General features: G+C 56.4%; 1 protein-coding gene across 3 annotated transcripts; it reads right to left on the bottom strand.

The window, feature by feature from the left end:
• Positions 1-1,813: 1,813 nt before the first annotated feature.
• GNG2 (G protein subunit gamma 2) lies at positions 1,814-27,682 on the bottom strand. 3 transcript variants are annotated; one of them, XM_075753179.1, is made up of 4 exons: positions 27,356-27,682; positions 6,678-6,744; positions 5,649-5,764; positions 1,814-4,589 (listed from the first exon to the last, which is right to left on the bottom strand). In XM_075753179.1, exons 3-4 carry the CDS (start codon positions 5,733-5,735, stop codon positions 4,461-4,463), a joined length of 216 nt encoding a protein of 71 aa, XP_075609294.1. In that variant the 5' UTR covers positions 5,736-5,764; positions 6,678-6,744; positions 27,356-27,682; the 3' UTR covers positions 1,814-4,460. The 3 variants fall into 3 exon arrangements, with proteins under 3 accessions (XP_075609294.1, XP_075609295.1, XP_075609293.1); XM_075753180.1 differs by lacking the exon at positions 27,356-27,682 and adding an exon at positions 6,869-7,073; XM_075753178.1 differs by lacking the exons at positions 6,678-6,744; positions 27,356-27,682 and adding an exon at positions 6,424-6,556.

The following is a 27,682-nucleotide window of genomic DNA, read 5'->3' as shown; positions in this document are numbered from 1 at the left end:
AGCCAATGCAATATTCATCCTGACATTTCTCTCCGCGCCAGCCCTTCCTGGAGCTCCAGCTGGCAGCCGGCGCAGCCACCGACTGCGACGCCACGATGGCAGGGTGACATGGGGCTGAGCCAAACCTCCCCACGGCTGCCCCGAGCCCCGGGGCGGGGGGGGCGCGGGCTTCTGCCTCCCTTCCCATTTAGGACCAGTCCTCTCCCGTAGCTCCTCTGGCTTGTTCCTGGAGAGGGGCAGGGGCTCCTCATGGCTGCAGCCCTGCCTGCAGCAGGCAGAGAGCCAGCTCTGCCTCCTTCGGCTCTCGCAGCCGGAGCCCACGAGCGTTTCAGCGTGCGGGTGACGTGTGTGCGAGCGGTGACGTGCAAGTGAGCAGTAAAGGAACAAAGACTCCGACCTTTGCAGCATCCCCGGGATCTGCAAAGAGGGGCCGCGCTTCTCCTCTTCCCACAGCACGCTGCAAAGCTGACGGGCTCGCATCTAATGAATGCAATTAGTGCAAATAGGTTTGTTCGCATTAGCGAGCCATACAGAGCCGGCGTCGGGGTGTGCGGGGCAGGCAGCAGCGTGCCGTGCAGGGAGCAAACATCTCGCCTACGCTTTCCCCAGGCGCTCCACACTTCCTCCGGCTCAGCAGATGCTGCTGGCTCGGCCGCAGTGCCACCGTTCGGGAGCTGCAGCCCCGGGGAGGTGAGGATGAAACCGAGCAAGCCTTGGAAAGGGACGAGAGCCAGCGAGGTACGGCAACAGCCGAGCGTCACCCGGCTCGGCACGCTGAGCAGACGAGGCGTCGCGGGAGCAGCGGTTGGCTCGCTCCTTCGCAGTGACGCCGACGTTTTTTTTCTAAGCCGGGCTGATGGACACAGCAAGGGATTGGGGGGCTCAGAGTCGAGCCAGCCGGTGCAGAAAAGTCGGGGCACGCTTCTGCCGTCTCCCCGGGGATGGGCAAGGTTTGCCACTCACTGAGATGCTCTTAACACACACGGAAAACTGAAATACCTACGCAGTGTCTGTGCCGGACTCGGCGGCGATGGGTTTCATTGCAAAACCCGCGCTGCCGCCTTGCTCCTGGCCCCAGAGATGACCTGAGGATAACCAGCCTCAAACCAGGGCCGTCCGCTTAGCCGGGAAATCATTCGCCTGCGAGGGCCCTGCAAAACCAGAGAGAACAGGCAGGACGTGGTAGATTCGGTAGGAGCAGGGCATCTGTCTGGGAAGCACTGGGGAAGGGAGGGGGGTGCAGGGGGGGCGTGGGGGGGATGCCTTCCTGCAGTCCTGCTCCCCATCGCCCCTTCCCCAACCTCCTACCACAGCGAGGACGGGGCTCAGACCCTCGGAGTTCCCCTCAAAGAGCCCCAGGTGAGGCCATTCCTGCTCCGGGCTACCAGCCACACCACAGCGGGCCAGATCCTGAGCACCGGGGAGAGCCTGGACTCGCTGCCAGGGATGGGGGGAGAAGGAAGGCACGGGGAGGAGGGATGGGCATCGAAACTAGAGCTTTCAGGTGCCTCTCAATTTCTGAGCCATGGTGATTTTGTGCAAGGAGCAATGTCCCACCCTGATCGAGCCCGATCCCCCCGAGCTGGCTCACCCTGCGGGCACAGAAAGCTGCGGCTCGGCGGGGGCTGAAGCCCCGAGAGGCTTCGCTTTCCCTCGCCGATGGGCACCAAAGCTCCTGCCAAACCCCACGCCCCAGCGGGGAGACACCCACACCCCAGCCCCCCAAAACCCACCGGGAGCAGAACCCAGTCGCAACCATGCTGGGAAACCGCTTCCCCAGGGGCCGGCGCGTACAGAGCATCGTCTCCAAAGGTTTGAAACAAATCCAAAATTTTATTTCCAACGAGTACACAGACCACGTGGGATGGGGATGCGCTACATCACAACGCCGACCTCCCCGCGCTGGCTTTGGGTTACAACCGCCCCCTCCCCAAAAGCCTGGCAGCAGCAGGCTGGCACCGGAGGGACGGGCTCGCCCCCGCCACCAGCAACCTTGGCAGAAATAAAGAAAAAGTCCTTTTCCAGTACTCCAGATATTTTTCTTTAAAAAAAGCCTGGGGGTAGAGTTGAAAGTCATTTGAAACCACGCTGGAAGTACAGCATCGGGATGGAGAGATGACTGGTATTTTTGTTGGGGGGGGGGGGAACGATCTTGGCAGGCGATCTCTACTTGGCTAACAAAGGCGTATCTGTGTAAATATAAATACTGGGGGGGAAATACCTGGCAGCACACCAATGTCAACACCACGACCGACATAAAATAAAGACCAGCAACGTAAAACACCTTCAATGAGTAGTTTAGGCTAATTTAAAATCTTCCCCCCACCCACCCCCTGCCCCCTTCATGCAGCTTTATTTCTTCGTTTATTTATTAAGAATTCGAGTTGTAAAATACGCAAGTCGTTAAAAAAATTATTACAAACCACTTCATGACAGCATTTGAGAAGGGTTGGGGTGTGAGCCCCGGGTCAGACCGGCTGTGCTTCACTCTCTGTGACGGTAAATCAGCGTTAAAAAGAAAAGACAAACCCGAGAGGGGGTATTTACACGTCTGCCTTGTAACACCAAGAGTGAAACCAGCTGCAGAGCAAACGGTTTCATCCGTCCTTCATCCTAAAGCTACGTGAGCTGTAGTAAAAAGATCGAAACAGGGAGGTTTGGGAGGAGGGCGGGGGGGCGAAAGCCACCGCGGGAGGGCTGGGACCATCTAGGCTACTCGTGTTGTATAAACGTTCCCAGATGCCCAAAGTTTTGAGTCCAGTGTAAGAACAACTGGTCTTCTCTCTAGAAGACTAGAAAAAGAGTATGAAAAGGTAGAAAAACCAAAATGCACTTGTTACGGGCTAGAAAGATTCGCCGGAAGGTGCCTAAAGACTATTGCCCTCTTGAATCCACAGGGGGTTTTAAGCTGATACCTGATTCAGAACTACGGTTTAGCGAGGTCACTGCAGACCCCCCCAAAACCCTACGTGACTCCCACCTAATTTTGTACGCAGATCCCCAAGTTACGATTCCCAAAGTTTCCCAGGAGCGTAGATGAGCGGGGAAAGCTGGGAGGTGTTTAGCAGCGGACAGGAGAGGCGAGCCACGTCCGCGAAAATATTAACCCGAGGTGGAGCCAAGAAAAAAAAAAGGTGGAGGGTGTCGTGTCCCCCCCCCCCCCCGAAATGCTGGCGGTGGATGAACCGGACCTGGGAATAATTCCCCAGCCTGACGTGGAGCTGAGGCTGCGTGTAAACAAGGTATCAGGCACCTCCGTGAAGGGGTGGCCCCCCGGCTTCCCCCCCGGCTCCCCACGCCGCTCCCCTGCCCATCGCGGCCAGGCGGCAGCGGGAACGGGAGAGCCGGTGGGTACGGGAAGGGGCGGAAGCATCCCGCCGCGGGGCAGCATCCCGGTCCAGTCCCGAGGGGAGGAGATGCTGCCGGGAAGCCGAAGGAGCAGGACAGGGACCAAGCGAGGAGGGCAGAGGCACAGAGGTGTAGGAAAAGAGGAAAGACCCGGAAAGAAGTGGTCGACTTTGATTTTCGGATTTCTAGCTACCCCGCGACACCCAGAGCGGGGGGCACCCCGAGCCCCCGCACCCGGGGGCTGGCACCTACCCTAAAGCAGGAGGTATTTCAGGCACGTCTAAGGCATCGCAGGAGTTGTCTTTGCTTTCGGAATCGCCTCGGTTTCCTCCCTACAGCTTCTTCCACCAGCACGTGGTGTCAAACGATAGAAAAGAAAAGTCTGGAGCGGATGAACAGAGATAAAACTCTCATGCACTACCACCGAACGTCGTCACAGGAGTATGAAGCACCAACCACGACACATGATTCACTTTTACTTGCAGAGCCGAAGCTAACCATATACAAAATGTTAGAAAGTGGGGTTCGCTAGAAACGCAGGGGTGCCGGCACGCGGGGTGCAGGCAGGAGCTGCCGGCGGCCTCGCTAACCCGCCGCGGGGCCGCTCAACCCCCGTGCTACGCTACTGCCAGAAATTAAAAAGCACAAGACCAAACATTAACATCATAGTCATCTAACCTGTCGCTATATATCTGACAACTTAAATAAAAAATAGTATTTTGGAAAGAAACCAACAATATCATTCCAAGAAGGTTATACACATCCTTAGCAGTTACTTTGCTCAGCACAGCTCTGGTGCTTTAAATATGGAACAATCAAACAATTTTGTGAGCAGAAAAGTGACACAAATTTATTCTTTACATTATTATTATTTTTTTTTTTCTTTCTAGGCAACTCTACAGACTTCAGATCTTTTGCCTCGCAATGCAGATCATCTTATTCCCCCCAAAAGGTGGCCAGGTTCTTTAAACATGCACATCTCTGTAGCTTCCAGGCCGTGTTTTTTTACTTATTTTTGTTTAAATTCTGCGGACTAGCAGGTCGTCCCCGTTCCTAAAAACTCTACATCAGTGTTCAGGGTGGCCTGAGTGCCGGTCAGGCTCCTCGAGGGTTTACAGGATCACGCAGAAGAACTTCTTCTCTCTAAAGGGGTTTTCTGAAGCCGGGACAGGGGTCAATAGGGGGTCCTCCTTGGCGTGGGCTTCGCAGTACGCCATCAGGTCTGCTGCCGCTTTTGACACCTGGAATAGAAGGAGCCCCGCGTCAGGGACAGGCTGCGCTGGGGACATCCCACCCCGAGAGATGTCACCGGTGGGACTGGGCTCGCAGCATCCCTACCGCAGGGTACGCAACATCATCCCCCGGGGCAAAGACCCGGCTGCTGAAGGGACAGCGCGTCCCCGGTGGGGTTGGTTTTACACCTCTGGGCTCTAAGCCGGGCTGTCAGCGCGCGTGCCCGTGAGCATCCTTCACATCCTTCGCCCGACTTCATCGTAGCGAGGACCGATTTCAGCGGGCGCTGCGTCCCCGCTGCCTGTCCCCCCCCATCCCTCGGCAGGGACATCCATAGCTGCTACAGCAACGTTTGCTGCCTGCAGCCACCGACTTGGCGATTTATTCAGGACACGGCGGCAGTTCCCAAGCCGCCGGAGCTCACCCCAGCCCCGAGAGGCGAGGTTTTGCCTGCAGAGCCCCAGCCGTGCCAGCAGCCAGCCCCAGAGCATCTCTCTCTCCGGGACCGGCTGTCGTCCAAAACCCCCTCAGTGGAAAAGACAAATCCCCTGGGATCTCAAGCTTAAAGCCGATGAGCTTTCGCGTGCCCAGAAGCAGCAATTCCACCGGGGTGGAGCAGAAGTGGTCAGAGCGGAGAAAGCGCCTCCCGGAAAGGACTGGGCTTTCCGTAAGCCCGAGGCTTCAGGACAACCTTGCTTTCAGGGTTTCCCCGCTAACCTCAAGGCTGAGCAGCGAGCGCTGCCCGAAGGACAGCTTGTAACAGCAGTTGCAGCAAACGGCATGGGTATAACCTGTTCCTGAGAAGGGTGAGATGCTTTGGGGGGATCCGCTCCCCCCCACCCCCCCCGGCACGGCTCCAGCCAATGCTTCCAGCTGCCTTCTCCAGGCGAGCATCTCCCGCTGCCCTCAGCCACGGGGACCATTAGACGAGCATCCCCCCCCCACACACACACCGCCCGCCGCCGCCTCCCGGCTCCCGCAACGCGCTTTTGGCAGCCGCTCAGCAGCAGGTACCGCCTCGCAGCATCCCTCTGAGCTGCCAGCCGCCCCCCCCCGAGCCGCTCTACCTTTATCCTGTCAATGTTGGCCTCCATCTTCAGCTGCTCCACCAGCTTGCGGGCTTGCGCTATGCTAGCAGTGTTGTTGCTAGCCATGGGCGGGCCAGGCGCGCTCTTCAGATGGGCTACGGGCACAAACACACGCGGGTGACCTCCTGGGCTGGGCAGAGAGCTGCTCCCTGCCCCAAAATCCCCCAGATGATGGGCTGGGGTTGCACACGTGGAGCTGTTAGAGCCGAACCGTGCGAATGAGGATGGGAAACGCAGAGCCGGGCATTTCAGCCAGCGTTTAATCCTGCGTTTGCACAAGGGCAAGCGGAGCCACCGGCCTTTGTGGGTGTGCGGGTAGTCACACGCTGCCAGCAATACCCTCCTGCGCCCTCCCCATCGCCCCCCGCGCGGGGGATTCCCTGCACGCCATGCTTAGGGGACGCTGGGACCTGGCAGAGCGCAGCCTGCAGCGGCGGGAGCCCAGCCGAGCCGTGCTTTGGCTTTCGCTGTTAGACGAAATGCCGCGGCGGCACCAAGGCAAAGGCAAGGAGAGAACGGGTTCCACCCGGAGCAGCCCCCGTGCCGCTGCCGTGCCAGCCTGGTTCCCCGGTGCCCAGCGTCTGGTGTCCCTTGGCCACCCTTGCTTTGTCCCTGCTGCCAGCTTGAGCATTGAGATGCTAAACAGGATGCTGGAGTTTCCTGTTTCTCGAGATTTCTACCCCAGGCAGGCAGGCAGGCGGGGGGGATGCTCATTAAGTCCACACCCTCACGATCACGGATGTTTTTCCGTTACCTTATAACAGCCACAAGCTCCGGCAGTGGTGGCCGGCAGCCCAGCGTTCAGCTCGTCCGGCAGCCGGTGCTTTTACAAGCAGCGAGTGTTTTACAGCGGAGGCAAAAGCCTGGTGGGGGCTGCTCGAAAAAGGGGGGTTTTCGGGGATGGTCTACAATAGCAGGGCACAGCGAGCCCCCTGCCAGCCCCTCGGGTGATGGGACAAGGATGGCACAGCCCTAAAATGAAGGGGACGAGGAGGAGGGGGGTTTTACCAGAAGCAGGTCTCTCTGGTGATTTGTGCCTCTACGGGAAGATCTGCTCCTCTTGGCCGTTTGCTACCTTTAAAGAGAATATTAAAAAGAAAAAGAGTCACGTTAGGCTGCTTTGATGGCAGTCAATGCAACAAGAACATTATTTATGGCACCAGGAAACCCCAAGCCCTGGCAGACACTGAGTCCCGTACCCCGCCGAGGAGGCAGAAAGGCTGTGGGTTTCCTTCCGTATCCCCCCCCAGCTCCAAGCACGGCCCCCAGCAATATTATTTGTTTGCATTCAGTGAGGTTTTCAGCACAGGAAGAGGTTTCAAGTCAGCGGGCAACTATCCAAGGGCTGTTGGCAGTCTGGCTTTTAGCTGTTGCCCAGCTTGCAGCGAGCCCTGCGGCACATCCGAGCAGGCTGTAGGATGCACGGCGAGAGGAGACGCAATTTAACCGTCTGGTGCACAAAGCACGTGGCGAGGCGGAAAGAGCATCCCCTGGGGGAAGGCTACCAAAATCCTTCCCCCTTCACCACAGCCCCGCTCCCACCAAGCATCCCCGACAGCCCGAGCTCCCGCCGGGGCCGCTCTCGTCGGGCAAAGCTCTGCGCCGTCGTCGCTTGAGGTTTAGCTCAAGCGTTCGCGCTGTTTCGGCGCCGGTTTTGCTCTGCTCTCCCCCAATTTCTTTGCTGGAGAGGTGTTTGAGCAGCAGGCTACCAAGGTGTCTCTCTCCTGCTTTTGCTTTCAGTTCTCCCTGCAAAAACCACCAAGTGGGTGACGGTGGCGGTGCCAGACTGTTACCGGTGCGGCAGCCGGCGCTGGGCTGGTGGGAAAGCCGGCAGCCATGTAGGTTCGCCAAGGTGCGCATCACCCAAGACACCTTTGCGCGGTTTGGATCCCACGCAGCAAATGTTATTCTTGGTGATTTTGTGCCATTTCATATAGAGGACGGTGGTCTGTTGCTGCGCCGGGGGCAGGGAGTCACTTAGGGATTGAAGTTTAATGTCATGGAAGGAGGGACGGGAGTGGGGAGCACTGCTGAGAGCTTCTGTACGGCTGCTACAGCCCTGATCTTTAAAAAAATACCTATCTCCAACCCCGCTACTGCCTTCATGCACGGAACCCCTCCCATACTCTTACTACATCTAGCCCTAGAGGCACCACGGTGGGAAAGGCATCCCCAAAACCAAAGCCCAAGAAGCCCAAGACCCCACCGGGACAGAGGAGGGGACACCGGTGCGAGCATCCCGCCGTGCACAGGGCTGCTGGGACGATGCCGGGGACCCGGGGACATCGCCAGGAGCCAGCCGCGCACCCCGGCACCGCTCGGCCCCTCTGCAGAAACCTGAACCTTGAACCGTTTTGGGGCCAGCGATGGTTTTACAGCCTTTCCCCGCCGTGAGCAGCTGGGCGTGCTTCCTTCAGCACGAGCGACAAAATAAGAGCAGGTGACACTTCGAATTGAGCTCACGAATATCCCCCACCGAAAAACAACCCGGCACCGCTCGGGCAGCAGCAAAGCTGTTCCGGCAGCTTTTTTTTATCCCAACATGAGGACACCCCACCGCACCCCTGGGAGGTCCTGGAGCCACCAGGATTAAACCCAAAGCCTCCATGCCTTTTCATTTGGAGTTGGTTTAAGCCAAGCTAAGCTGCTAGAGCATCCCTCGCTCCTTTATCCCCTAGTGCCTCTTTACTACTAATTGCAACCAACCAAACGACGCCCTGGCAGGTACCGCTGCCCCACGCGACAGCAATAAATATATTTCAGACTAGATATAAGGAGGAAATCTGTTATGGTGAGGGTGGTGAAACACCGGAGCAGGTTGCCCAGAGAGGTGGTGGATGCCCCATCCCTGGAAACATTTAAGGCCAGGGTGGATGGGGCTTTGGGCAACCTGATCTAGGTGAAGATGTCCCTGCTCACTGCAGGGGTTGGACTAGATGGGCTTGAAAGGTCCCTTCAACCCAAACCCTTCTGGGATTCTGTGATTTATTGCTCTTCCCCAAGACCCAACGAGGTGTGGGCTTCCCTGCCACCAGACCCCATGCTGAACTAGAAAATACTTGTTAGTGGGTAGATGCCAAGAGCATCAGACTTCAGACAAATTAACACCACCCCAGAAAGTATGTAAATCCTCAGATCAGAGGACAAATGCCAAAATATTTGCTGTTAGAAGGAAATTGTCTTGCCAGACAGCTTATTTCCGAGCTGTGTCATCCCTCCGTGGGCAGGCGCTGGGACGGGAGCTTTCAGACCCGGGGTTGGAAACCCGCTGGACCCTGTTTGGAGAATCCAGGTATTCCCAGCACCATGGGGTGAGGGCAGCCCTTGGACACAGCGGGTTTGTACGGGGACTGACGGGGCTGAGCCATCACGCAGGAGGGACGCGTACCGGCGCTCGCCGCATCACTCCGATTTACCTACAGGTCCCCTCCAGCTGGCAGAGCTCATCTCCTGATCCTAACCATCAAAATCCCATGCGTAAAGCTGAAAATCACCACGCTTCCCAATATTTCCTGATCTCCCCGTCGTCACGGGGCTGTTCTCGCACCCGACGCTGTTGTGCTGAAGTTTGCCTGCGAAGATACGGGGTTAATGGCACTCACAGGGGAATACAGACGGCGTCTTATTTCACTCACTTAACGGCGCGCGTGCCTGGGTGATAGGATTCCTGCCTTGGAGCCCACAGGTTAATGAGTAAGGACGCGATTTTATTTTCATGCTAATGATGTTTAGCATGTACAGTACACGGATATTGTCTCTTTTGGGCTCTGCACTGTAATTACAACTCAGGATCTCGCCAGGTTGTTTTGATACTTGTTCGTTGGGCAGAGCCATCGGGGGTTATTTACCGCACGTGGCAAGAGGTTCAGTTCGTTTAAAAGGGATGCAAAAGCGCTTGAAATAAGTGTCTAGTCTTGGAAATTTCGCTGCTGATTTTTGCTAGCTGGTACCTGTGCTCCAAGAAAACACCTAATTTATTCTTGTCGCTTTGTTTACTGAAGAGCGATTGATAGTCAAATGATATTTTCTTCATTCACCCGTGGCACCCAGCCAAAACAGGCACCAAAAATTGGGATTTAGTCGGGCAAACGGCGAGGGATGCCCTTGATGTCGGGGCACTGATCCAGCATTTACAGCTGGGTCTGCTCTTGGTCTGCTCGCTCTGGCTTTGCCAAAATTTTCAGCTTTTACCCGTGACGTGGAGCAACAAAACGCAGCCCGTGAGCTGCCCACCGTCGCTGTTTCAGCTTGTGCACAGAGAGCTGCTGCACGACGGGATGAGACTGGGGTTTCATTTGCTCTACGTTAAAAGCCACCGTTGCTCCGGGCCAAGGGACAACTTCATCCCAGTAAGCTCATCACATCTACTTTGCTTTCTGGATGCATTTCTCCCTCCCAGCACATTTATGGATCCTGTACCCCCCCCCCAAATATTCTCCTGATGCAGGTGGTGCTGGTCCTGTGCCCCTCGTCCCCAAGCAAGCTGGCACGGAGGCGCCGACCCACATCCCTCCTGCCAGCACGCAGCCCAGCCGCCAGAGACTCGTTTAAATCAGCGGTAAATTAATTTGCCAAGTTGCCTGCCGCTCCCCATCCAGCTCCGGTCCGGTGAGCTGCCGGCGCTGCCTCCTGGCATGAGCTGCATCGCCACGGCACCGCCTCAACCGAGGAGTGAGGCAAAATGCCGTGTACGACCCAAAAAAGCCACTGCAAAAGGAGCGTTTCTTGACGCCGGAGCAATCGAGCCCTCCTGCTGAGCTGCCATCCTACTCCTTCCTCCCAAACTGGGTTCCTATAGGGCTCTGGCATCCCGTGGCTGCCTGCCCTGCTTGCAAGAGTAATTAGCCTTCGTTTGCCAGCTCCTCATCAGCACAAGCTGCCGCCCGCTTTGCACGGAGTTGCGCCGAAAGGCTGCAGGGCAAGCGCTTGGGCAGAGGGGTCCCCGACGTCCGCGCGCCTCGTGCCACCTCCATCACCCCATCGCTAGCCCGAAACCCACAAAATCCGAGCCAGGCCTCCCCCCAGGTTTTTTTTTCCCTTGGGTTTTATCTCACATCGTATCTGGATGGAGACCAGATTTCTCCTAAAGATATAAAAAATGGCATTTTAAGGGTGATTATTTAGTCCAATTACCTTAAACAGGCAGCTATCAGTACAAAAGGGGTATCCGGAAGCACATCTCACGCCGGGTTAGGTCCATCACTGTCCAAAGGCAGCGCTAACCCTGGCTGACACACACCAGCATCTTTGCAAAGCGTTTTCTTACGCTCTTGAAGGTGCAAACGGGCATCGAGTGAGATTTTACAGGTGTCTCGAGATACCTCCTGCATCTCTAGGGGACTGCAGGCCAACTGCGGTCCTCTGCGGTTTTAAACCTGCGGATCACGTCCTCTCCTGTCGCCCAATTTTCCAGACTTTTTTCGTTTCCTGGTAGGTTTTTCTCTGCCTGGCAGAAAACAATTCTCCCCACGCCTCCCCGGCTGAACCGAAAGGAAAAGCGCTGGCTCCGCAGGAAAGAAACCGAAAGCGCTGACATCTGCCAGGGCAAAAACCTCGCCGTTCCTCCACCGTAAAGACCGAGAGCAGCTCCGCGTGGTATCACCCACCGCCGAGACCGGCTCCTTTTCAGAGTGAAAGCAGGAGCCTCCCTGCTTCTTGGTTTCAATTAAAAAGTCATGTTTTCCATCACTGATGCACCGGTATTTTCCACCCGGTTGGTAGCAAAGTGGGTGAAGCCTCTTAGGGGCAGTCAGGATTTTGGGGAGCACAGGGCTCAGGCTTCTTCCTACCCAGCAGGCATCACCCAGGGTTTTGTTGTTTGTTTTTTTTCTGATCCAGAAAAGATGCCAGGGTAGGTATTGTAACGGAGAGATTTGTTCCAGCTCTCATTCCTGCTGCGATTGCTCCTGGCCCCCCGCGCATCCCATCGGCTGAGGCCAGCCCAGCTCGCCGCATCCCAGGGGCACGACCAGGCGTGGGGTGAACGCAGTCCCCACTGAGGCACGCGAGCTCTTCTGCAAACCGTCTTTTTCTCCCCAAAACCAGGCGCGATGCGGCATCCAGAAGGGATAACCGAGCATACGGCCGCGCCGTCGCCCTTCCCGCAGCCGGTGCTGCCGGTCACCGGCCGGCTGGAGCGTGGGAATCCCTCACGCGGGGCTGGCTGGCTTTTCAAGCCATTCTGTTGCTTTTTGCTAAAAGCCATCGCTAAAAATAGGCGGCTCGGCTGAAAAAGAATTACTAAATATATACAGAAAAATATAAAAATATTACAGACAAAAAGAAAATAGCTAAGCCATGTTTCCAGGGGGTGGGAGCCGGTGTAGTCACATGGATCTCGACAGCAGACCTGCCTGGGAAAGGAGCCTTCGTACGCCCAAATTACATGTGTTTCATTATTTCCTTAAGCAAAGAAAACATTAAGAGCTAGATTTATGCCCGTGGGCTCCCATCACAGTGTTTTTTGCTGGGGTAAGAGAACTTAATCCTCAGCAGTGGTTACAGCCACAGCTCCCGGTCCCCATCCACAGGGATTTTATTCCCTTTTCCAATAACCGTTTTTTACGCCCGATGGCCAATACGGTATTTAAATCGCCGAAAAGCAGCTTGCGGGTCGGAGACGTGCCGGCAAATAAATAAATAAATTAAAAGGCGCCCGAGTGGAAAATGAGGCTGTTTCCATGGAAACAACTTCGTTATCACACCGGCATCTGATCCCTCCCGCCAAACAGGGGTGAGGTGGGATGGGTGCCCGTTTCGGCCCCGATGCCGATGTTTTGCCCGCTGTAGCAGGTTTCGGTGCCGGCCCTGCGGCTGATCTGGTCTCCTATTGCTTCTGCGTCAGTCGGGGAGGGTGCAAAATCCGTCGCCCATCTTAGCCTGTTCAGCCATATTTCACCCCAAAAGCAGCATCGGGGTCAGACCCAGCCTGCCACTGGCTCAGCCAGCCCTGGCTCCCCCCCCCTGCCCTCCAGCAAATCTCATTATCAAGGCAACACAAAGATTTTTTTCTCTTCCATGGGTTTGCTGGGGTATTAAATACAGAGCTCAGCACCGGAGCTGGCTCTGCGGAGCGCCTGGCTCAGGACGTCCCCTCCATCCACCTTGTGCTGCCGGAGCCACCCGCGACTGCAGCCCAGCCCCCCTTTACACCCGCAGTCGATAGCTCGCTTTTCCACGAGGTTTGCAAGCAGTAAAGGTTTTGGCAACATCATCCCTTCCGAGAGCTGGAGCGTCCCAGCGCAGCCCGCCCGGACTGAAGCTCCGGGAGGTACCTCCTTCCCAAGGGGCACGGACAGACCCGGAGAGGAGCGGGAGAAGCAGCGGTGATGGAGCCAGGCGGCTCCGGCCCCACAGGGACGTTTCGGGTCTCGCAGGGATGTCCCTTTTGCCTGGAGAAGTCACTGCGCCACGGGCGTCACGCGTAGGTGAGAATCTCAGCTTTTTGTTTTCTCACAGGCGTCCTAACGGCTCAAAAGGAAGGCAAACAGAAACGAACTTCGACTTCCTTTTCTTTTTCAGTTGTTTTTTCACTGGTTGGGGTTTTTTTTGTTGGGTTTTTTTTGAGGGTTCTGTTTTTAATAGATTATTCGGGTGAAGGACCAGCCACCAGACAGCACAGCCTGGGACATGTGCTCCGGTCCCTCCTGCCACTGCCCATAGGAAGCGCTGGGGGTACCGCACGGAGGGGACGCCGACCTGTTTCGGGGTGGGCACAAGGCTCCGACACCGCAGGAACGCGGCCAGGTTTGCTGATCCCTGTGCTGAAGTTCAGGGGTTTTAACAGCAGCATTGTTTCCCCAGCTGACGAAGCTGGAGATTTCCAGCAAGCCAAAAAGCCGTGCGACCCCCCCACCCTGCTCCAGGGCCTTCGGGGACGTACCCCTGAAAAGGAAAAGCCGCCCCACTGTCGCTTGGGGGAAAAACCTGGGAAAAGGTTTTTGGTTTTAACGTACAAGGGACAAACCCAGCAGTGTGCGCGCAGATCAAGCACCGGGAGGACTGGGGAATAAGGACCCCCAAATACTGGGGAATAAGGGTGCCCAAATACTGGGGAATAAGGACCCCCAAATACTGGGGAATAAGGACCCCCAAATACGCGGTCCCGTGGTCCAAGCTAACGAAGCTGCAGCCGAGCATCGCCTTCTTCCCATGGCCCGAGTTTTCATCCAGATTAAAAATACCCATCTCTTTGCCGACTCGCTCCTGACCTCGGGTCGGCCCCTCGTCGTGCTCTCAGCACCCACGCGCGCCCGTGGCGATGCTTCCCGGGGACGAGGGGGGGCAATGCCTGCTGGGGGGGCAGCCGGGCCCCTCGCTATATCCCCTTATGCTGTGGCATAGAAAGAAAAAAAGCCTCGGCCGTCCCGTTTCAGCGTGACACACCAGAAGGGGTAGATAAGGGCACGCATCCTGTCACGCCATCCCCAGCATCGCTTTTCGGGCTCTCCTGCAGCAGTTTCAGCACAGGCTCCACTTCTGCCATCATCACCAGCGCTGAGCAACACCGCCGCTGCAGTTCACCGAAAACGAAAATGATTTAAGGGTTGGGGTTTTTTGGTTGGGTGTTTTTTTGTTTTTTTTTTTTTATTTTATTGGTTGGTGGTTTGTTGGGTGGTTTGTTTTTTTTTTTAATTTAACAAAATGGTAAAACACACCCAGAGGTCAACGGGAGACTGAAGGCTCGCTGCGGCGCATGTGAGCGGAGGAGCCTCTGCCCTGCAAAGCCCCGGGTGGGCTCGCAGCGAAACCCTGGCAGTAAAAGACACGGCTAGTCCCCTGTTCAAGCTGCCGTTAGCTTTCATCCTACCCAGATTTAAGAACACGCTAATGCTCTCGGCTGCTTGCATTTTATTTTTATGAAACTTGCCTGAGAGGAGAACGTACAGCTTCGGAAATTCCCTAAAACCACCGGTGCTCCCCGGAAAACCTGGGTTTTTCTGAAATGCCCCACTGGTGTCCCCAACCTCCCCATCACACTGGAAGATGGAGACATCTCCACAACCTTCAAAGTCCCCCGGCCTGACCAAAGTGTCTCCAGCACACAGAGAGCCCAGTAAATACAGAAAAAAGAGAAGGAGGAGGGACTCGGGCAGAGAGGAGGAGTGCTGAGCAGGGATGTACGGCCGGGTCGCGCGTCGCCCTGGGGTCCTGCAGGTGGTTTTGGTGGAGGAGCTCACGGGAACCCCTCCGACCATCGCCCAGCCGTGCAGACCCCCCCTCCCGACGTGCCTACAGCGGCAGAGCTCTCGCCTTCCTCCCCCCTCCAAGCCAGTGTGCAGGGTTCCCCTCTGGTCCCACATCCTCCCACGAGTCAGGCGCCCAGATTTCTCCCCGTCAGGTCCACAAAAACCTTGGAAAAGCGGCCGCTAAGCCCCGGGGCATCACAAGGCGGCAGGTTTCTCCTGCGCTGGAGGGTCAGCCCAGTCTGGAGGTCAATGGCACTATCTGCAGCCCTGGCCGATGCACCTTTTAACATCGGTTAAAACACTACACAGATATCCTTGAAAATACTCGAGTATATTATTTTGCATTTACTACTGCAGCAACGGCCAAGGAAAGACCAGTTCCTTTTCTATAACGCACCGCACCCACGCTATATAACGTGGCAAACCTTTTCTTTAGGATTATTCTCGCGGCCAAACACCTACCGAGCCTCTTCCCAGGCTGGAGTGACCCTGATATAACCACGTCAGGGGCAGCTGGTGATAACCCAGCACTACCAACACCCACGCACCGATGGAGCAGCAGCTATATGGTAAAAGCACGAATGATTTCGACAAAATAATAAAAAATTCCCGTTGAAACCCCGATTCTCTCTTGGATACCAAAATCCACCCCATGAAACTTGTTTCCTGCCAACGAAGTGGCAGCAGGCTGGGTGGTCCCGTACTTCGCAGGGCAGAAGTTTCTGCGGTAAAGGAGACTCTAGGTCGAGGAAACACGCACCACCTCCCAGCTGACCAGAAAAGAGCAGAAACTCTCAAAAAAAAAGCTCTTTTTTTCCCCATGGAGAGACCTCTAGAAAACCAAAATCACCCTTTAATTAGAAGCATCATCACACCTATGACTTCTCAATTCCTTCATTTCTTGATTCCTTCCCAAAACCAACTCAGATTGACTCTGAAATAACTCCTTTGTACACGCCTTGCTCAGAAATCCCAGTTCCCTGCTCCTTGTTCCACGGAAATCTTTGGATGGTTAAAGCTGCCGAGGAAGCAATGAGCTCCTGTACCGGGAAAAGGAGTTCGACATCTGTTCATACAGCTCTGAACTCCTGACCCTTAATTAAGGGAAGCAGCCAAAGGCTGTTATTTCACCTTAATTAACTGATCCATTCTTGGGTTTCAGTTTTTAACATCCTGCTCTTAAGTATTTGCCAGGGTCAAGATAAAAGACCTTCAGGGGAAGGTGCGAAATGAGGTTTGAGGACGAAGGGAAGGAGAAGGGAGCGCTGCGAGGCGGAGCCGTTTCACCCAGCGTCACATTTGCCAAAGGATTTGGGTATTTGGCTCTGTCAACGAAGGGACAAACCCGCCCTGATGTCACCCTCCATTCAAGGCCAGGGTGATTTACCAACCACCCTACGGGGGTACAGCCCCCCCCCCCCCCCACGCCAAGGGAACTGGGGCAAGCCACTGAATTGTCCTGATTTGGTTAAAACGTCACATTTTTAGGGACACCGGGGAATCGGAAGGAGCGTGTGGATCGTGCAGTAGCTCCTGCCGTGGTGCCAGGCTGCCGGGCTCATCCTCCTCCGAAGCATTTTTCAGCCCAGCTGAACTAAACCCAAACCCGCTCCTTCCCCTCGGAACGCAAGAGCCTCGTCGTGCCTTTTCGCCCGGGTAACTTCTGCAGCACGTGAAGCCCTCAGCTGCAGAAATCACTGCAATGAGAAGCCATTCCCCGACGATTTCACCCAAACCAAAACCTTTATTAGAATTTTATTTTAAGTAACACTCACACGAAGCCTAATAACCCTTTCCAGCCTCTGGGAATCACCCAACAAGTTACATCAGCAAAGAAACAACCCCGTTAACCATCCCATTAGTTTAAGCCCTCCCTCCCAGGAATTACCTTAGACTGCTTTAATTAGGTATCCACCGTACAAAAGAATTAATTAATTAGTGATAAGCACCTGAACCACATTACTCATAAGGCTCTATTTCAAGCTTCAAATACAGCAAACAGGTCACAGCCTATCTGCTAGAGCAGAGCCAGGTCCCGGTGCTGCCGCCTGGAATTTCTCTTCCCATCCCTGCCACCAAAACAGCAAGGCTGGGAGGGTTGTGGTTTGGTTTTTTTTTTTTTTCCCCCTTCTTTCTCTCTTTTTTAGGTTTTTCACGGCATCCAGAGCTGGTGCCTTTGAGAGCGACTATTGAAATAGTGGGTGTACCAAATGGAAATGCTTTGTAATTCCTTTCTGAGATTTGGTGTGCTTTACGGGGTAAAACCCTGTATCTCGCAGCTACAGGTACCCTGCAAAGGTTTCCCTGCGAAGCCGTTGTGCTACGGCATCGCTAAGATACCCGTTAAATAAACGAAGCATTTGCTGATGGCCAGATCCCAAGCAGCGGGTGGAGGATCACCACCAAACGTGGGCGATTTTAGCTGGTTTCTGGGGGGAAAAAAAAAGAAGAAGAAGAAAAAAAAAAAAAAGAGAGAAAAAAATTCCCCATGCGATTCTGTATTTTCACAATCAATAACTTGGAAAAGTAATTTATTGTGGCTTGCGCTGGCCCCGACATTTCATGGCCTGCAACTTTCCCGCTGGCAAACATGAGGCTACCAGGGGGGGGTTCTCTGTGCGGGCAGGGCTGCGGGCAGGGATACAGGCAGGGATACAGGCAGGGATACAGGCAGGGATACAGGCAGGGATACAGGCAGGGCTGCAGAGCCCTGGTGATGCTGCAAACCAGGTTAGCTGGGGCTGGCTGGGGAGAAGTAGGTTGCTCCTCCATCCTCGGTTGGTGAGCTGACCCATATTATCTCAATTAAATTTAACTTCTGCGGCCCACTGCTGCCTCTTTTGGTTTTGGTCGTCCCCCGTCCCCCCCCCCCCCCCCCCCCCCGTTAATCTAATGCATTTTGGTGTAAAGTAGGACCCGGTTCTGGAGGCAGCGAGTACACCTGGGTCCCCCCCGATGCGACGAGGAGAGGAGGGCACGGCCATCGCGGCAGAACTGGGACACGGACGCGGAGGGGGATGGAGAGGCGGCAGCGCCGCGGGCTCGGCAGCTTCCCCCCGCTCAGCCCTGACCCACCTGCACTTCTCCTGACCACGACGCTCCCGCGAAACGGCAACATTTGCTTTTCTTTCCCGAGCTGCGCCCTCGGAGCCTTTCCCACGCTATTCCCCCGGTTTGCCGAGCCCGTTTCCATCCTCATCCCCTCTCCGGCGTGCTCATCGCTTACTAACCTCCGCACACAACATCTTGGTTTTCCCACGGAGCCCAAAATCCCTGAACCAGCCTGTTTTCCCCTTAAAACGCAGGCAAAGCATCCCCGCCACGCTTCCTGCTGAGTCAACGGCCCTGTTTTTACCACCGCACGTTATTCTGGCTATATCGTGAAATAACACACGCTCAGCAAACGCTGATATTACGCAGACGGGAGGAGAAAGCCACCCCAGAGCTGCTAGCCTGGGCGGTGTTTTTACACTTGCAATATCAAGCGTTGGGGGGAAAAAAAAAAAAAAAAAAGAAAAGAAGAAAAAAATTAGCTAAAGAAACTGTGCAAACCTCGGATTAAGCAGCACAAGACGGCGTTGCCCGTGCCGGCTTGCCCTCCCTTCCCGTGCATCGATACCTCCTGTGCCGGAGATCAGTCCGTGCTGGCCATGCCGCGGGTCCCACGTGCTTCGTTTATCCCCCCCTGCCCCGTGCCCGCTCCCGGAGCTTTAATCCTTCTCCCGAACGAGCGGGAGCCGCTCTGTTTGGGCCCCGAGCTGCTTTCCCGAGGGCAAGCGCCTTTCCCTGCCTACCTGGCTGCTGGGAAGCCTCAGCGCGGGGCTGTGCCGACGATTTCTATATTTTTCCCAGCGTGAGCTATGAAAATCAATGAAGGCAGCTGCCTTTTGGGGGGGCTGGGTTTCGGTTCCAGGTAGGATGGAGGAGCAGCATCGATTCACAGCCAGCCTGAGTTTTACATCAATTACACAGGCTTTAAAAAAAAAAAATTTAAAAAAATCAGTGCTTCCCTTATTTGCTGCTTATACCTCTCCATAAGCCTGGGTTGCTGCATTAAAATTATCTTTTTATTCCCCACCCCACCCCCTGGCATGGTGCGGAGGGGGGAGGCAGGGTCCCCCCTGCCAGCGTTAGCCGGGGAGCGAGGGAAGGAGCGGACATGAATACAAACCCCCCAAGCGAGGATGTGAGGCCAAGCAGCAATTATATTAAATCAGCTGATAAATAATGCAACGTATTTTGATGGTACCAGCCCTGCAAGCGCTGCACAAACACCATCGCGTCTCCACGATATTAAAAATACAAGGGATGACGCGCAATCAGGTCGGCGTGACTTGAATAACTGAACCTAAAGCCCTTGGGAAACGCTGTCCTTGGGGCACGCCGGAGCTCCGGCCCCACGGCGGAGCCGCCAGACCACTCTCTCTAGGCAAGGTCCTACACAAACTGATGGACTCTGCCAGACCTGGTCAACATTCGATGCTTTCCCATCCAAGGCGAGAGACCTCTGCTTGGGTGCTTTCCAGCGTGAGCAGAGCTGCTCCAGCAGCAGACACCGTCCTGAAGGCTAATGAGAAGAGGTCTGGATAGGTTTACAGGTTGTGGATGGCTGGTTCCCTGAGGAACCCAAAGCACTGCAGACCCAGTGAGGGTGTAGGAAGTCCCTCAGAAGGCATGTAGAGACATGGAGAAGACCTGGCCACATGGAGAAGACCTGGCCACGTTTCTGCAGGACGCCCTGGGGGCACCTGGACCCACATGGACTTATACGAAGCCCATGGGGACAGCACCGATCTGCCTATGGCGCTGGCTCTGCTTTGAGCTGGAGGTGGGACCAGAGACCTCCAGAGGCCCCCTCCAACCTAAACGAGTCATTGACCATGCTGGTTCATTAACAAAATCCCTGTTTGCTCACTGGAAAGCACATGAGGGATCCAGAAAACAACAGGAAAATGAAGGGAGGTGGCACAGATCCTTGGGCATCTCTCTCCATGGCCACCAGCTCTCAGGACTAACACATCCCAACCTGGCTGCTGCTGCAGCCAGAGACCTCTTCCGTAACACACCTTCATATCACAGGTCATCAACGTTATTGACCCTTTGGCTTGAACTTGATCTGCAAAACCAGCCGGCCCACTCTTTTATCCCCACTCAGGCTGTCACGGAGAGGTAACCATCTCCCCATGCTCTTCATCTAGCTCTTGCCAAAATGGGTCAAATTCAAGACCCGATACAAGCAGAAGGAGCCCTTGGAGCCAACACAACCACAATGCAAGTGAGACAAAATGGCATGATGTGCCGATGGAGCATCCTCCCAAGCAGGTAAGGAAGCCAAAACCCAACTGTGAGGACAGAACCCCACCTCCTCGTACGTGGGGGGCCATGGGTGAGGAAGCCTCCAGCATGCAATTGTGATGGTCAGATGTTTTCTGCGCAGCCACTGGGACCCCAGGAAGGAGGCTGTGTCCCACAAAGGATCTGCTGTCCTGCAGCAGCTCAGGGCTCATGAGAGCCTCACTGGGGGTGGAGGGGAAGCGCCAGCACGTGAGCGGCTGCGGTCGGAGCAGCAAACAACACAACTCTGCGCAAGAGAAACCTTATGGAGATCACGAGAGGTCTGGTTTCGTCAGATAAGAAAGAGCAGGAAGCGTCACAAGGTTTACAGCCAAGCAGCTAAAGATTGAGTCCGTTCCCCTCCAGGGTAACTAACAAGCATTGTGCAGCTCCTGGTGCATTCAGGCCACACTTCAGGGCTTCCCAAGACTGCAGAGAGAAAAGAGCCATGATAAACCCCCTCCTAACAGGTACCAGCACTAGGGCTGCCCATGACCCCATAATGCCTCTGAAAAATGGGCACTGAGAATTTCTCCTATTGCTTTGGTCCTCAGGCCACTCAGACCAACGTCTTGGTGTCCCTCCATCTGAGATGATCCTTTCAAGAGGCAAAAGGCAGGGAGGATCTGGCAGGACAGTTTAGGAGCAGTGACACAGTGAGGAGATGGTGCCCCTGGGCTCCATGACTGCCCAGGGACCTCCAGGAATATTTAACCTCCCCCAAAGCCATAAACCTCAACAGGCTGGATGCAGCCCATACCTAAGGAGCCACTAACACCATATTGACCTGAGAAGATGTCTGCAGACACGGGGGACACACTAATCCCCATCAGCATGGTCTCTGCAGGCGTGAAACCAAAAGAAGCAGCGGGGAAGAAGGTGGTCTCCTCAACTCATCCCTCATACATCTCCTGACCCGCAGTGTCCCCTGTGTGCTTGGCCCAGGGCTCTCTGCAGGACACACAGCCCCAACCCCATGAGCAGATGATGGATGCTTATTCACTCTCCTGCACCCTTGACTCCTGCTTGTTCTTCCCAAGGTCTGCTTGAGGAGGAACACATCGAAATGGAGAATAAAGTCTTGCAAGGTGATTCCTGCCTTGAAACGGCTCACGTGTTGCCTTCCTCCTGCTGACGGCAGTGGGGAGAGCAGGCTGGAGCCCTGGCCTCCCACCCCAATTTGGCTGGCAATCACCATCCTGCTCTTCTCAGCACCCATGGGTGACGGATAACTCACCGCAGAGGGTTAGAGAACCCCGTGGTGAGGCCGAGGCCAAGGCAGCCGTGCCGCAGCTCTTCAGTTTGGATTCAGCCCTTTGGAAAACCCAAATCCAGCCAACGCTGTTGAGGAAGGAGAAGGACAAGCCCCAAGCCCAAAGCTCATGGGTGCTCCTCGCCCCAGCACTAGCCCAAACCGGGCATCAGGGCTGTAAACATAACAAAGCCCTAACGATGATGTCTGCTACGCTCAGAGACATGCTGGCACCTTCCTGGTACCCCCGGTGACAGCGGGATTGTGAAGACACGTTTCTTGCCCCCCTGCGGCATTCCAGATCCATTCCCCAACTCCCAATGCCTTCTTCATCCTGCTTCCCTCCCTTCGCTGCACCTACTCCAAAGCAAACCCAAAGACACTGGGACCGAAAAGGGATTAAATCAATGCCGAGCATCTCGCATCTGCCGGCGACTAGCGCTTTCTTACCCAAACTGGCCCAAAAAGCACAACTCCGCCAAACCCACAGCTAGTGCAACGCGCTCGATCTGCAGGAATTCAGGGCTGCGGGGGTTTTTAAGATGACCAAAGCCTGAAGTGTCCCTTCAGCACCCCCCTTAAGGGGATCACACCTCAGGCTCGTGGCTCTCGGATGCGCCTGGCTGCGTTCCCCGCGCCATCCCCGGGGGGATGCCGCAACACGTTAAATGCTCTTGCGCTTCATCCATCTTCAGCTCCTGGTCTCTCCTCTGGGACACGGCTCAGATGGGAGCAAGGCAAGAGAGAAAACATGGTTTCTCCACGTCGCTGCAGATGCTGGTGGGTGCACAGGGACACCCCGCCTGTCCCCAGGTCCCCAGGCTGGGGATAAACCCGCCAGAGCCGTAAGCGCACCAGTCCCACCATGACCACGGCTTTTCCACAGCCACGAGGACTCGATGCCACATTTGCTTCTTGGCAAATAAGCCAAGAAAGATTTTTATTATGAGAATCGGCAAACCCGGGTGTTGGCATCAGCACAAATCCTGCCCTTGCGCAAAGCCCAGGGCTGAAGCACTGCTCGCATTCGCCACGACTTGGCATAAAACCCAAACCACTGGTGAACCCCTCCCCAGTTCCCACGCCACGGCGGTTTCAGAGTCCCGAGGAGGCGTAGGGCTGGGACAGGGCCACCGTGCCGGGGACGCTGCGGGGACCGATCCGGGCACAGGACCCAGCCCCAGGTGCAGTGTCGCTGGAGGAGCGCAGGTTTGCCAACACGGCAGGGCTGACACAGAGAGACACGACAGCGCTGAAACGACCCGACTACAATTAGCGCACAAACTCACCCGAACCCCGTCACTGTTTTCCCCGAGGTGCCAGTGAGGGGAGCGCGGGGGCAGGAGGAGGAAGGGGGTTTCTCGGTGCTGACTTACTCTGGACATCTTCCATAATTAGGTCTGTGTCTCTGTGCAGAGGCGTCAGCGGTGGCACGGGGCACCGACGTCCCCGCAGTCCCCCGCTGCAGCTGGTGGCTCTGCCTGCGGGGACGGGCACGGGCAGCCCTGCCTGCGGGGATGGGCACGGGCAGCCCTGCCTGCGGGGACGGGCACGGGCAGCCCTGCCTGCGGGGACGGGCACGGGCAGCCCTGCCTGCGGGGACGGGCACGGGCAGCAGCCAGACTTCAGGGAAGGGGTTGAGCCACCCCGGTCGGTCGGGAGGATGCTGTAGGCAGCAGGAGGAGGGATGCCGAGCAGCACGGCGCGGGGTAAAACCGGCAACGTGGCACAGTTTGCAGCGGGAATATCCCATGCTGTGCCGGGGATTTTTCCCCTTTGGTGGGATCGCATGCAATCCAGGGAGGAGCACTGATGCTCAGGATCCCTGATGAGCTCCAAGGCTCCGGCGAGGCCACTCCTTCCCACCCAAGTTGCTCCCCCTTACAATCCCAGGTGCCCAGCCAGGACCTTCCCGGCCAGGAGAGCATCACGGGAGGGACGGAGCCAAACTTTCCTTCCCAAAGCCCTCAGGAGAGCAAGCGAGGGCGGGATGCTAAACCTGTTAAACCGAGACACCAACTCAGCTAAAGGAGCTTATCTGCTGCGGCACCGCTCCCGGGGTGCCCTGCCACGCCGGGTACAGCACTTTGGGGTTCACAGCAGCACCCCTGAGAATAACCAGCCTGCAGCTCAGCTGGCTTTTGGATGCTAGATGAAAGCATCACCAACCACCGGAGACGCGATGCCGGTACCCACCTACCACAGTCCAGCCTGGGCCTTCCCTTGGGTAAACTAATTAGCCCAAGTTACAACGACGACAACAGGGGAAGAAAATTTCTGCGTGAAAAGCAAGGGAAGGACAAGATAAGGTGACAACTAATTGTGTTTGGTAGGATAAGCAGGTCCCGGTGCAGCTGCTGCCCAGGAATCGTGGCGGGTTTCCCAGCTGCATGCAAACAGCAAGGTGGCGATTTTTAAAGGTTTGGTACGATGCCATTTCAGGGTTGGGTTTTGGTTTTTTCTGCTGAGCATGTGAAAAATTGGCTTTGGTGTTTGAGGCCCATCATGCCTACACGAAATGCAGGAGATGCAACGTTTTAGACCTGAAGCTCAGCACGGCAGCATCCTTGCACATCCTCGCCCAGCCCAGGCGCTGCCTGCATCCAGCTCCCGCTGCCTCCCAGCCCTCAAAGCGCTGGTGATTCTCTTGCACAGCTCTGATCGAAGGCATCATTAATTAATCACCGGCCTGACCCAAAGCCCAGCCTCGACAGACACCATCCCATGGATTTCAGATGGGTTTTGGAGCAAGCCCTACTTTTCCGCAGAGCCAAATCCATGTCCTCCCGGCAGCTGGAGCCCATCCTTCTCCCCAGCTCAGACCTGCCTCTAAACGGGGCGAGTGCCAAACAGCTCGTGCCAAACGTGTGCGGAAAGCCAGGAGAGACAGCCTGCGTTCCCCCGCAGCCGTCACGCGTTCCCCCACGAGCAGCAGAAGCAGGAGCCCCCCCGCCCCCCTTTTACTTCTCCCCATGAGTTTGGAGGGGCGGGGGGGGGGCAACGCTGCTCCTTAAAGGGATCAGTTCTGGGTGTCTTTGCACCATACGTGTTGCACACAGAAGAAAAAAATATGCACGAGGAAGGGCTGAAGCCCCACTGGAAGTGAGCAAGGAATAAAACTATGCAAGGATAAGCACAAAGATCCCCTTGCCCTGGTCAGTGGCGTGGGGTAGCATCTCCCTCTGCCCCTCACACCATCCCTCCTCCCAGCAGCCGCTGTGACCCCACGAAGCAGCTGAGCCTGAAGCCAGAGGGGGAGAAACAGCCAGGAAAGAGTCTGAAAAGCAAGAAAAATTGAAAACCCACCCTAATGCCTTTGCTTATTCCTCCCGCTTCTGCGCTGGCTGCGAAAGCACATGGCCGTATCCCACTCCCGCATCCCGCTCCGGGCGCAGGAATGAAACGCTTGGAGAAGTCATGCTGAGAACTGATGCAACTCGTGTCAAAAACAGTGCTTTTTCCAGGATGAATCCCTTATTCCCAACCCAAAATGGGGCGACGGGAGGGAGCAGGCGGTGCGGCCCCAAGGTCCCCGCAGGCAGCACACATGTCACGAGCATGCCGGCCTCGAGCATCCCGACACCAGCACGTGGGATGGGGAGGCACGGCCGCCCCCCGGCAGCGCTTTTCAGGGGAGCAGGGGGTCCGTGGGGCTCCGGCGCCGGCTCGCCAGCCCTAATTACTATGGTAACAGCCTGCGCCGGCGCTTGGCTGTCCTCCTTCGGTGACTCACTGGGTTTCAAAAGGAGAAATGGTGCCTTGGCCGCCGCCGTTCGGAGCCCAAAGCACTGGAAGCCCAGCAGGCGCATCCACATCTGTGGGGCTGCCGGGTGCCGCTGCGATTGCTGCTCCTGGTCTCGGTAACCCCCGTGCTGCGAGCGAGCCAGAATTTCCCCGGTGGAAAACGATAACCCCTACGTCGCGAGGCAGCCCCGTGCCAGGCCCGGATGCACGCCGGTTATCATCCCCCCGCCCCGCCACGGCCAGCCACGCCACGGTACGGCCACTCATCCGAGCCCACATGCAAAATGTGTCCCACGGGGTCACCACCGGCTCACGATGGCTAGGAGCCCGGAGAAAATGCAATGAGCATCCTTAACATTGGTACGTGCACTGCCGGGAGCAAAGCTGGCAGCTCCCGGGAAATTTGGGAGAGAGGATGGGCATGTGCAGGCACTGCGCTAGCGGTTGGGGGACCCGTGGGTCCCCCCAGGCTGGGGATACCCCGTTTCAGAGGTGAGGCTGACTCCAGTCATCATCCAAGCGATGCTGAGACCACCACACTCGTGTCACAGGTGAGCAGCCAGCAGCACGCGGTGCCAGCGGCAGCAAGCAGCAGCCCCTGCTTCCTCTTGCAAGCAAATGCAAGGCTGAAAAAACCCGAAAAAAAAAATGCACCAAAACTGGTGCCATGGGAGCAGCGTGGCCGATGCCCAGCCTCGTGGGGCCAACACGGGAGCTGGGGCAGGATGGGGCTGAGCCATGTGCCCCCGTACCCCGCGGCACGGGGTGAGAAAAGCCCCGTTATAACCTCAGGAGCACCTCGAAACGTTCTCCTGGAGAAAGGCTTTGCCCCGGGGCTTTCCTGGCAATAATTAATTGAGTCATATTTCAATCCAGCCAGCGGCCATATGGCAGAAAAGAGGATTAAAATCGCATGCTCCAGCTGCATTCAGGGAAATCCAGTTATAAGGAAAAATCCTCTGTGCCTGGCCCCAGCCTACTGCCAGGGTACGTGCCACTGCCACTCGCACAGCCCCAGCTCCTTTCCCTCCGGCAGCCGGGCAGCGTGGGCTCACGAGCAGAGCGATGGTTAGTCAGAAATTTTGGGGGGCCCAGAGAGAAGCAGGGGAATAAATAATACACAGAATCTGCAGCAATGCCCTGCCCTGCACGCAGCAGGTACGGCGGTGGCAGATAATACACGCCCTGGGTCGCTACCCTTTGGGGTAGCACCCTTTAAGTTCATTAGTAACTCATTAGTAATGGGTAGGGGATCACTGTGCTTCACGATTTTCCCAAAATATAAATCCATTTTCCACCAAGGAGGCAAGAAGGCAAAAGTTTTTTTGCCGGATTCCCCTCCGGCTGGGGCCAGCGAGCCCCAGACCGGGTTTCCCCGAGCACATCTTCCCGGCTGCCCAGCGGTTTTGCCAGGGTTCCTTTCCCCAAAGTGCTCACCCCACAAACCGCCGCTGGGAAAAAATAAGGATTTCAATGGAAATGATGGAGAAAGAGCCGCCGCGGTGGGGATGGTGGGGTGGGGCGCTGGGTGCCCCTCTGCCTGTATGGTCATCACCCCCAAATCCCCCCCCAAGCCAGGCTGGGGGTAGATCCATCCCAGCTGAGGTTCCTGCAGGGATTTGGGGTTAGGAAAGGCTCACCCTTCCTTCCCAGGGAATTAAAAAAAAAAAAAAAAAAAAAGAAAAAAAGAAAAAAAGAACGAACAGTACGTCTCATTCATCCGCAGAAAAAGCCTTTCCTGTGATGGCAAATCAGTTGATTAACTGAGGATCAAACCCTCTAAATCAAACCTTTGTTGGGGAGACCGAACTCTTGGTGCGAGGTACCTTCCCCCGGCTCCCGGCAGCCCCCCGCCCCCCGCAGGATGGGGACCCCCGCCCCCCCCCCCCCCCCCGCAGGTGCCATCGCCACCCGAGGCCGCGGGACCCCCGTGGGGCGGGCAGCGTGGGGTGGGGGTGATGCGGGCGTTGGTACCCGGGGGGGGGGGATTTTTCTGCTGATTTGGGCTTGCGGGCGAGCGGTTTGGGGGCCCACGGGGGCCACTGGCAGCGAGCGGCCGGGCCCGGGGACCGCCCTGCCAAGCCCCAGTGCTGCCAGTCTCAGTCCTCCCAGTGCTCCCAGTACCCCGAGCCCCGGCTTCCCCCTCGACCCCGTGTGCCCGGCGGTACCTGGAGGCGGGCGGTGCTGCCCCGAGTCCCCGCGGGGCGGGCGGCGGCGGCGGGACGGAGGGATGGATGGAGGGACGGAGGGATGGATGGAGGGACGGAGGGATGGATGGAGGGATGGAGGGACGGAGGGAGGCAGGAGGGAGGCAGGAGGGATGCGGGCTGGAGGCAGGAGGAGGGTGGTCAGCAGCAGCCCCGAGCAGCGAGTCCCCACCCAGCTTTGTCTGCGCTCATCCCTCTGCCTACAGGAAGCGGCTCGGCCCCGACTTCCTCCTCCTCCTCCTCCTGCTTCTCCTTCTCCTCCTGCTTCTCCTCCTGCTTCTCCTCTCC

This window comes from Balearica regulorum, chromosome 5, assembly GCF_011004875.1.
Source record: "Balearica regulorum gibbericeps isolate bBalReg1 chromosome 5, bBalReg1.pri, whole genome shotgun sequence".
NCBI classification, from domain to species: Eukaryota; Metazoa; Chordata; class Aves; order Gruiformes; family Gruidae; genus Balearica; species Balearica regulorum.
The sequence above is the reverse complement of the archived record's forward strand: the minus strand, read 5'-3'. Positions and strand labels throughout refer to the sequence as shown.